Genomic DNA, 10,307 nt, shown 5'->3' with positions numbered 1-10,307 from the left:
TTAAGAAATCTTGGCTACTTCAGTGTCGCAGCACATAGCACATTAATGTTCTTTACCATTCTGTGAGATGAGTGCTAATAGATGTAAATCCCAACTTCAGCTTCACTAAAGCAAAATTCACAAACAACAGGCAGGTGTTCCAAGCATTGAATACTTCTTTTATTGTTTGTTTTCTGAGACTTCCTGGAACCAAGATCTACAATTTAATGCTTTTTTTTATCAGTTAAATGTTCCTTCATTATCGTACAACACTTTCCATAACAAATTACATTTTGGTATGCAAGTAGCCCTCTCAAGTACACTTTACTTTGAAAAGGTTTATAATGATTACAATTAGATGTCGATGTGTAACTGGTAGTTCCTATTCTGATTCCTTATCAGTAATTCAGCTTTTGTAAGAACCGAAAAGTATCTCTCTTACATAATTTCAGTCTGTTACCATTTCACAAGTCTCGTCATCGTGACCAAACGTGACCCACAGACAGGGGATGTTTGAGCTTTTGACAGAGGCAGAAACATGGAGGAACGATAAAAACAGAGAGGTAGGCACTGTAAGTAAGTAAGTACGACTCCTGAACACGGGTAGTGTGCTGTTGAAGCCTGACCCGAACCCCACAGAGGCCAATAGGACTAATTGTTAATTAAGCCACGCTGATGAAAAAGAGCTCAAGTGTAAATGAACGTGTCAGTCTGGAGGAGCACTCAGACACACCTTTTACCCCCGCAAAGGAAAATCAGCATTATTTTAAACTTGACAGTGCACTCCAGCAGTTCGGAGCGGCGGGTTATTATTGATGGTGAAATTAAAGTTTGGATGTTGTTTGTGCAAAGAGTGAGAGAAAAAGGAGAAGGAACACTCGGTATAAATCATAAGTGACCGTGTAGATGTCTGTAGCTTTCGGTATAAGTGTGTGTCTGTGTGTGTGGATGGCAGTGATAGTAATTGTACCTTTGGGCAAAAGGTGGAAAGAGGGAAGAATATAAAAGGATATCATTGACTTATTTGAAGCTGTATAAAAAAATGACCACAGATCCTTTTATTAACAAAATCCTCCCAGACTTTTCGGATGTTCAGCCGTCTTATCAATAACTAAATCCCCCCATCATCCTCAGCACCTACCCTTTGCCGGCTCCTGAGGCCTGGGGGCAGGACTGAGGCAAGTTTAAAGTAATATCCCTGAGACTGTCTCTCTCCTCCCTGATCTCCTGTAAGTCCTGTTCAATGAGGGACAGCCGGCTCTGCTGCTCCTTAGCAGCCGACTGCAGCTTCTGGATCTTAGAGCCCAGCGTCGGGCTCTCTACGCTTCCGCGGAGCATGCTCAGGCGACGCGCCGTCTCGTTCAGGATCCGGTCGAAGCGTTCCAGCGGCACGTTCGCATCTGGTTCGTCATGCAAGAGAGAGGACAGATGGAAGACACAGGCTTCAAGAGTTTGTTTTTCAGATTGTAATTGGCGATCCTACATCAATGATACATGATACATGATCAATGATACAACCAGTGGGTCATTCTGCCTGATTAAAATGATTCATCATTATTCTTGGTGTCTGATAATAACATATTGACCATAAATCTGTGCCAGAACCTGGTCTCGCCAGTTAATTCTACAAACTGTATAATATTTTATACAAGAAATGTGTCTGAATGAAGAGGTCAGATAATAATAAGCTAAATACACAGCTAAATTATTTTATTACACTTAAATTTACCCACAAAGAAAATGCTCCTGGGCGCCATGAACTGCAGTTATTCTTGCTCTACCGTGGGGATACAAAATCTGGGAAATATTTCTATGTTAAATGAGGCATTAAAAAGCACAGAACTCTTTAGTGATCTGACATTTAAGGTATAATGAAGATTAATGGGTTTATAGACACATGAGAACCAAAAGGTGGCCACAGTGGAAATCTTCTATGAGAGAGTGACTTACCAATTTTACTGATTAGGTCAGTTAGTGTGACAGAGTAGGCCTCCAACTTGAGCTTGGCTGCTTCCATGTCGTCCCTCATGTTGGTCAGGGACACCTCGGACTAGGAGTAAGAAGACATAACATAGACACTGTGCATTAAGCCGCACACAGGAAGTACAGATCAATACTCAAAGATGAATCATGTGTCTGTGTTCAGTACCTCTGAGGGGATTTGGGACTTCGCTATGCCAGTTAGCATCTCCTGTTCGGCCAGCTGTTGTAAAGCAGAGTCAATATGGGAGCTAAGGTGAGCGGATGCAGTCCTGGTGTGTTTGGCCTTGGTCAAAACGGCCTTGGATTCCTGAACACAAAGAAAAAAGGAATAATTTAGGTGACTATTGACAGTAAACTTACTTAAGGGGAAAAGAGTCTATTCTGATGCTAGCAGCTCTGTCAGGCTGCACAATTTTAGCTAAATGGTAATGCTAATGTAATGTCATTTCATGCTGCTAACATGCTCAATGACAATCCTACAATGCTACTGTTTAGCAAGTTTAGTATTGAGCATGTTCATCTCCATAGTTAGTGTGGCAGCATGCTACTATTTATAATATTATTAATTTACAATATATACTTTGTTTTAAGTGCTAAAATTTGCTAATTAGCACTAAAACAACAAAGTACAGTTAAGACTGACATGATTGACCTGATGATGGCGTTGGATTAAAAATGAAGGAATTACCAATGTTAAACTCAAATAATTCATCCTGCAGGGACATTGATGACCTAATTGAATATGTGTATAAATGTGACCTGCAAGTGGCGTTGCATGAAAAGATCAGGTGATTAGGATTCATCTTCTGGGGACCATAAATGCAAACGTTTCATGACAACCAGTCTAACATAAACCTCACAGTGGTGAAACCATGGATATCAGAAATAAATTTAATTGCCACAATTCCAATAATTGGTGAGGTATTTCAGCCTGAACCAAAGTGACCAGCCATGCCACGCCCAAAGCCACTATTAGCATGACTAATATAAAAAAAAACTCTCGTGCCTTTGCTGCATCCTGTGCTGTTTGTTTTGCCTCCTGTGTGATGTTGCTGGAGAGGCTGGAGTTTTCCAGAGCTGGTTTTATCATCTCCTTGATCTGCGAGACCCTTTTCCTGACATCAGCCAGGACCTTTTCCTCCAGGGGTCTCTTCTTCTTCATTGCAGCCTTGGTCTGGGCCTGCCGATGGGGCCACTCCCTCACCATGTCTGAGTTGAGATTGAGAAGAACGCAAATGGTGGAATTAATACAGATTCAGAGATGTATTAGATAAAAAAACATTTAATAGATTGATGGATCATTGTGAAGTCTACTTGCTGAATTTTATGCAGAATGTATTTCATATTTTCATTATCCAACATATACTTATTCTATTGTATGATCTCTAGTATTATTTCAATGAAAGTGTGAGCAGACAAAACTACTTCAGATTTTCTTCATGTTTCATAAACAGCCAACGTTTAACTCAGGAAGTTAATGCTTGAATTCCCTGTCACTCCATTACATTCTTCACATAAGCTGCAGCTGCATTCATGTGGAGCAGGTCAAAACATCACAGTGGGGATGACACATTCATTATAGTGATACTTGAATCTGCGGCCCTGTTTGTTTTCAGTCTCAGTACTTGACATTTACATTTGGACGCTCAACAAAAGCAATAGTGAGAAGGACAGATGAGCTAGATAGAGACTCACTTTCTACTTCTCTGTGAAGGGAAATGGCTTCTGATTCCACCTCCTTCCCGGCCACCACGGACGACAAAGCCAAGACCTTTGCACCTTGAGCGCGAGCCCGAAGCTTCAGAAATAGACACATAGGAGCCAACTGTATTCAAAGCTTATTACAACATACCTACTGTGGTGTAAACTGAAGTAGGGATAGCAAATGATCAAGAATTCTGACGTCATGCTAGTCGCGCTATGAGACTGAAGGGTACTTGGGCATAGCAGTAGTTTGAGCTAAACGTTAGTGTACTAACATGCTCCCAATGCTATCTAGAGACTAAGGTCAGGTATAACTGTACAAATTACAATTTTGACCCGATCATGTTTTTCAAAACAGCTTTTTTAATAAATTACATTTTTTATAGTTTTTTGTAAAGAGAGGGGGCAATAACATCGTCCAGATAGGAGCAGTTTCAGTGCGCTTTCACACCTACCTTGTTTGGTCTGGCCCTTGGGACTTTTCAGTTTAGTCCGAACCAAACTAACAGGTGTGAAAGGTGACGTGTTCCGGGCCAACAGACCAAAATTACGTCTGGACTAAAGAGGTGGTCTTGGTCCGTATCAAATGAACCATGGTTTTGGATCATTTTTCAGAACTTCTTTTTGGGGATATTTCTGTCTTTGGGACCAATTGCAGGAAGTTGAGACTGAAGTAGACAACATCATTTGGCACATTTAGACTAGTGTGAAGTTCTGCTCCTGAAGTTGGTGACACTTTTAGTAATACCATAATAAAATTACAGCAGCAACCAAAATAATGATATGAACCAGTTCATCCATATCTTAATTTCAAACGGAAAGACCAACTGAACTGACAACACGTCAATGTCAGGCGCACACCCGTCTACAAACGAAATCAAAGTGGATGCATCCCACATGACGTACATACTGTATGTCATTGAGAAGTCTTTAATCCACTCCCTAAATTGCAATGTGAAAACAAAACTAACCAAATCAAATGTAAACAACGTGAACCTTGGTTCAGACAATTTTAATTTATTTGTGAAAACGTTTTAAATCAGGAGGTGGGGGGGATGCCTCTCATCACCCACAAAGATGCTCTGTCTCTGTATGGACATTCCATACATGGTCATGTAAAACTCAACTGTTCACTGGCTGTTGATAATGTGACATTTGATAAAAACAAAACAAACAGCAACCTGCTGGTGGCAGTAGAGATACTGTCTGAGGATCACCAAAGTCAGTCGACCAAAAATAATTGTACAAACATTCACAGCAATCCATCCGGTAATAAAACCCTTTCCATTCCCTTTCCAAAGAGCATTTAAAAGATAATTCAATACACAGCAAACATATCTTGCTGTACTCACCTCACTGATGTCATCCTCGCTCTCCAGGTTCACACTGACCGTCTCTTTCAAAGGCTCCAGCCCGTCTTTGATTTTACTGATGAGATCATCTTTGGTCTGAATTTGCTGCTCCAGCTCTTTTGTCTTTTTAATCAAGTCCTCAACCCCCTAAACAGGAAGCAGGGATATACAGACTCAATGCTTTGGTTGAAAACAGCCTCATTTTGCTTCCACCCTCACATCTGAAGAAACATTTACACTGACATTCACAACGGGCACATTAGCTTCAGTGTTTTGTCTGCTCAGAGATGCCGCGCTGGTTAATCGGACTCCTAGGAACAGTATGTACCCCATGAGCAGCGGATCCTGCCAGAATCTTCTCTTGTGTGCCTACTCAGTGTCCCCCTCTGAAGGCTCACTTGCCAAATGTTAAATCAAGAAAAAAATTAGGCAGAGTTAACTGCCCACTCTTCAAAAATCAAGAGACTCTTTTATCCCTGCATGAGTCTCGTTAAATGACAGGGAAGCGGTTTCTTATATAAAGCGTGCGGCTTTAATTAGACTAAATGATTCACTCATTGATGGATAATGTGACAAGATAATGGTTCAAATCTCATTTGCGCACTGCAGGTGCTTTCCACACTGACCTGTGTTGTGTGGTTGGTGGGATGCGTTTGGTTGAGCTGTGTTTGGTCAGGCTCTGGCGATGGGCTGGCATCTGTCAGAGCCAGCTGATGTAAGGATGATGTGATGTTACCCAGGGCAAGCTTTATACCGGCAGCTTCCTTCTCCAGGGACAGCTGTTGGGCAACAGTAGCGTTCACCTGTGCTGTCAGATTCTCCTTCTGCTGCTGCATTTGTGTTATTCTGAGGTTAAAGATGATAAGAGAAAGCAAAGAAAATGAAGAAATATACACTAGTAATAATAATGTTATTAACCTTTTGTTCATTTAGCTCCTTTCATAGAAAGCTCCTTGCTCCTTAGGTAGTTAAAACCAGAAGAACAGATGCTTAAAGACAGAACATATTTAGACAATGAAGGATAATTAAACAATACAATCTCATATAGCTGAAAAAGAAGAGGACACAGGCAAAAACACAGGTGGTGGAATTAACAGCACTGTTACGATTACAACAAAAAGAACAGATAGGGTTGGAATTAATTAAAATCAGGACCATAATTGAAAGTTTAGACCAGCTTTCTTTAAATGCACTTACAGAGGTTGCTTTTCTAATGTGTGATTGGAGGATGTTGTCACTAGAAAAAGTGGCTTCGCTGTACGTTCTGCAGTTTGTATGTGGCATATTCAACAAGCCAGCACCGATTGAGCTAAGCAAAGTTTGGAACATACGCTGACAAAGTGCAACGCTCTGTTCAGACCTGGTGATAACATCCGTCTCACATGATCCAAACACATGTTCAGTACTGCTAAGTTACTGGTATGAACGCACCCAAGACTCATTGATGACGCATCTGAGACTCACTCACTCAGACCACATCCTCTTAGCTATGAGGCCACATTTGAAGGACAGCCTTCTCATCTGATGTCCTCTGGCTCGCTGCTGGTTCATATGAACCCATTATATAATCATAAAATAATACAAATATTTTCTTACACATACTTTATGTATGACCACTGGCAAAAACGTTGTATTGACCAGCACATATTACTCTTCAATGTTTTTTTTCTTTCAAATTATTTCCTTATCTCTCTCTCTTTGTGTCTCTCTCTCTCACACAATTTGGTCTTTGAGATCTGATCTTAACTAAGTTTAAAGTTGCAGCCGATCAATGTTTTACTTTTAATAAACCAACATAGAGCAGATTACAGAAAATTAAGCGTCAGAGTAGACAAACATATAATGTAATGGCCACTTTTATATATACAGGACTGTCTCAGAAAATTTGAATATTGTGATAAAGTTCTTTATTTTCTGTAATGTAATTAAAAAAACAAAAATGTCATGCATTCTGGATTCATTACAAATCAACTGAAATATTGCAAGCCTTTTATTCTTTTAATATTGCTGATTATGGCTTACAGCTTAAGAAAACTCAAAAATCCTATCTCAAAAAATTAGAATATTTCCTCAGACCAAGTAAAAAAAAGATTTATAACAGCAAAACAAAATCAAACATTTGAAAATGTCCATTAATGCACTCAGTACTTGGTTGGGAATCCTTTTGCACGGATTACTGCATCAATGCGGCGTGGCATGGAGGCAATCAGCCTGTGGCATTGCTTAGGGTTTATGGATGCCCAGGATGCTTCAATAGCGGCCTTTAGCTCATTTGCATTGTTGGGTCTGGTGTCTTTCAGCTTCTTCTTCATAATACCCCACAAATTCTCTATGGGGTTCAGGTCAGGGGAATTGGCAGGCCAATCGAGGACAGTAATGCCATGGTCAGTACACCAGTTACTGGTGGTTTTGGCACTGTGGGCAGGTGCCAGATCATGCTGGAAAATGAAATCCTCATCTCCATAGAGCTTTTCAGCAGACGGAAGCATGTAGTGCTCTAAAATCTCTTGGTACACAGCTGCATTTACTCTGGACTTGATGAAACACAGTGGACCAACACCAGCAGCTGACATGGCTCCCCAAACCATCACTGACTGTGGGAACTTCACACTGGATTTCAAGCAACTTGGATTTTGCTCCTCTCCAGCCTTTCTCCAGACTCTGGCGCCTTGACTTCCAAATGAAATACAACACTTGCTTTCGTCTGAAAAGAGGACTTTGGACCACTCTGCAACTGTCCAGTGCTTCTTTTCCATAGCCCAAGTCAGACGCTTCTTCCGTTGTCTTGAGTTCAGAAGTGGCTTGACCATGGGAATACGGCTATTGTAGCCCATTTCCCGGACACGTCTGTGAACAGTGGCTTTTGATACCTGGACTCCAGCTTCAGTCCACTGTCTTTGAAGCTCCCCCAAATTCTGGAAGCGACCCTTCTTCACAATGCTGTTAAGGCTGCGGTCATCTCTCTTGGTTGTGCAGCGTTTCCTGCCACATTTCCCCCTTCCAACAGACTTTTTGTGGATGTGCTTTGAAACTGCACTCTGTGAACAGCTTGCTCTTTGAGAAATTTCTTTTTGTGTCTTACCCTCCTGATGGAGGGTGTCAATGATGGTCCTCTGGACAGCAGTCAGATCAGCAGTCTTCCCCATACTTGTGATTTAGTTTACTGAACCAAGCTGAGTGTTTTTCAAGGCTCAGGAAACCCTTGCAGGTGTTTCGAGTTAATTAGACGATTCAAGTGATTAGTTGAATACCCTACTAGTATACTTTTTCATGATATTCTAATATTTAGAGATAGGATATTTGAGTTTTTTTAAGCTGTAAGCCATAATCAGCAATATTAAAAGAATAAAAGGCTTGCAATATTTCAGTTGATTTGTAATGAATCCAGAATGCATGACATTTTTGTTTTTTTAATTGCATTACAGAAAATAAAGAACTTTATCACAATATTCTAATTTTCTGAGACAGTCCTGTATATATGTTTGTATTAATATCATGATGTCCTCTGATCGTTTGATTTAATAATTTTGGAAGAGAAGATTGAGATACTTTGCTTCAGCCTCACACCAATTATGAACTCATGAAAGGTGTGAGGCAAAGTGCAGTAGAAGTGTCATCTTTATCACATCTACAGGTGTAATTATAAACAATCTGTTATCCCTCAGCAGAGCAGATCCCCAGAAATGACAGTATACATTTCACTTCAGCATCATACATTTCTCAAGGGCCACGAAACTCATGGTTTTATTGCGCTTGAAACTTTACCCACACATATATAACAGGCATGTTATATATTACACCTGTTTATTATGATTATCTTTCAAACTAAACCACACGGTAGAGGTCTGGTTAAGTATGGACAACTAAAAGTACTGGTTATGGTCAGGTAAAGAGTGCCCATGGATGAAAAGGAACCAAGCTAACGTGTGTAGAAACTGTAGAAGAGGCTTTTATAACAGTGCAAGCAAAAAGTAAAAATAATTCATTGCAAGTAAAATACCTTTATCCAAAGTTCTTCATAAGTAAAAGTACAGTATCAGCTGCTAAATGTGCAAAAGTGACTGATAAATTGTTGTATATGACATTGTTAGTTAATAGTGATGCATTCAATTTATTGTTGAAACTACACTTGGGTCACTCAGTCTCCATAGACTCCTGTACTCCAGAAGTACTTTGTACAACACGCAGAAGAGAGGCGATGGTAAAACTGTCACTCTTTAAGAATAGATTTGATTTCTCAAGCTTATCATTAGATTTTAATGTAAAATCTGAAAAGGTATCTTGTGATTATCACTGCTAAATAAATGTAGCGGAGTGGGAACTAACTAATAATTTGTTGGGAAATTGATTGGTGTTGATGTATAAAGTAGAAGAAACTTGAAATTACTCTAGTGTGTGAATGTCTCTAACGAAAAGTACCCAAGTAAATGTACTTGATTAGTTTCCATCACTGAAATGTGGTATGATGTCATACTGCTTCTGCTGCTACTAAATATATAAACATAGAGATTGACTGTAATAAAATATATATAATAAAAAGAATATATAAAAAATTGGTTATTCTAAGTTAGTGTTAAAAGAAACAAGTCTCAACTCCTGTTATTGGTCTTATTTGAGGCTTTGTAAAAAAAAAAAAAAAAAAACTCTATTGTTAGGTTTTGAATATTGTTGTCATTTTCTCTGATTGGATGGCCGTCCTGTCTGTAAAACCCATTTGATCTGCAACACGGGTACATAAGTGTGGGAAATGCAATTTTTATGCTGCCTATCTGTGCATGAAGTGCTCAATTCACATCCTACAAAGTGACACAAACACATGCGTGCGCCGTCGTACAGCAGTGCTCCGGAGATTAACAGAACTGTACCGCGCCCCGGCTGACGACTGTTAGAAGTGGGTAATCAATTTTGAGTTCCTCGCCTCTTGCTCTCATCATGGCCACCGGAGGGCTTTTTGCATCATTCTGTCTAGCATTCAGGATAATCCTCAGAGCAATCACACGCTAGGAGATGCAGCGAGCGCGCGGCAAATCCAAGAAAGCAATAGGCTTACAGTGGAGAGGAGCCGTCCCCCTGTGGCTAAATGTCTTACTCCTAAACTCCGCTTTAAAAAGGCTGCTGAGGAGACCTTGAGCTGTAATACAGGGATAGGTGCACTTTGTTTGAAATATGCCGCAAAAAGCACAATAATCCGGGGAGTCATGCGACTTGTTGGGATTTCTCAACGAGGGATGCTTTATGAGAACAGGAGACATTCTTTCTGCTTGTGTTTGTCGCGTGGGCGTGTGTTTG

The 10,307-nt window shown here is 40.2% G+C and overlaps 1 protein-coding gene across 1 annotated transcript in view; it reads right to left on the bottom strand.

Annotated features, from left to right (window-relative positions):
* Window positions 1-219: 219 nt before the first annotated feature.
* lamc3 (laminin, gamma 3) overlaps window positions 220-10,307 on the bottom strand; it is a 99,218-nt gene continuing 89,130 nt past the window's right edge. Inside the window, exons 22-28 of the mRNA XM_034602709.1 lie at window positions 5,645-5,864; window positions 5,019-5,165; window positions 3,658-3,760; window positions 2,969-3,171; window positions 2,129-2,269; window positions 1,930-2,029; window positions 220-1,379 (exon numbers count right to left, since the gene is read on the bottom strand). Of these exons, the coding sequence (XP_034458600.1) occupies window positions 1,117-1,379; window positions 1,930-2,029; window positions 2,129-2,269; window positions 2,969-3,171; window positions 3,658-3,760; window positions 5,019-5,165; window positions 5,645-5,864 (1,177 nt within the window). The 3' untranslated portion in view covers window positions 220-1,116. The remainder of the gene's footprint in view (window positions 1,380-1,929; window positions 2,030-2,128; window positions 2,270-2,968; window positions 3,172-3,657; window positions 3,761-5,018; window positions 5,166-5,644; window positions 5,865-10,307) is intronic.

Source organism: Hippoglossus hippoglossus, chromosome 12, assembly GCF_009819705.1.
Source record: "Hippoglossus hippoglossus isolate fHipHip1 chromosome 12, fHipHip1.pri, whole genome shotgun sequence".
Lineage (NCBI taxonomy): Eukaryota > Metazoa > Chordata > Actinopteri > Pleuronectiformes > Pleuronectidae > Hippoglossus > Hippoglossus hippoglossus.
Note: the sequence above shows the minus strand (reverse complement) of the source record. Positions and strands in the feature narration are given on the sequence as shown.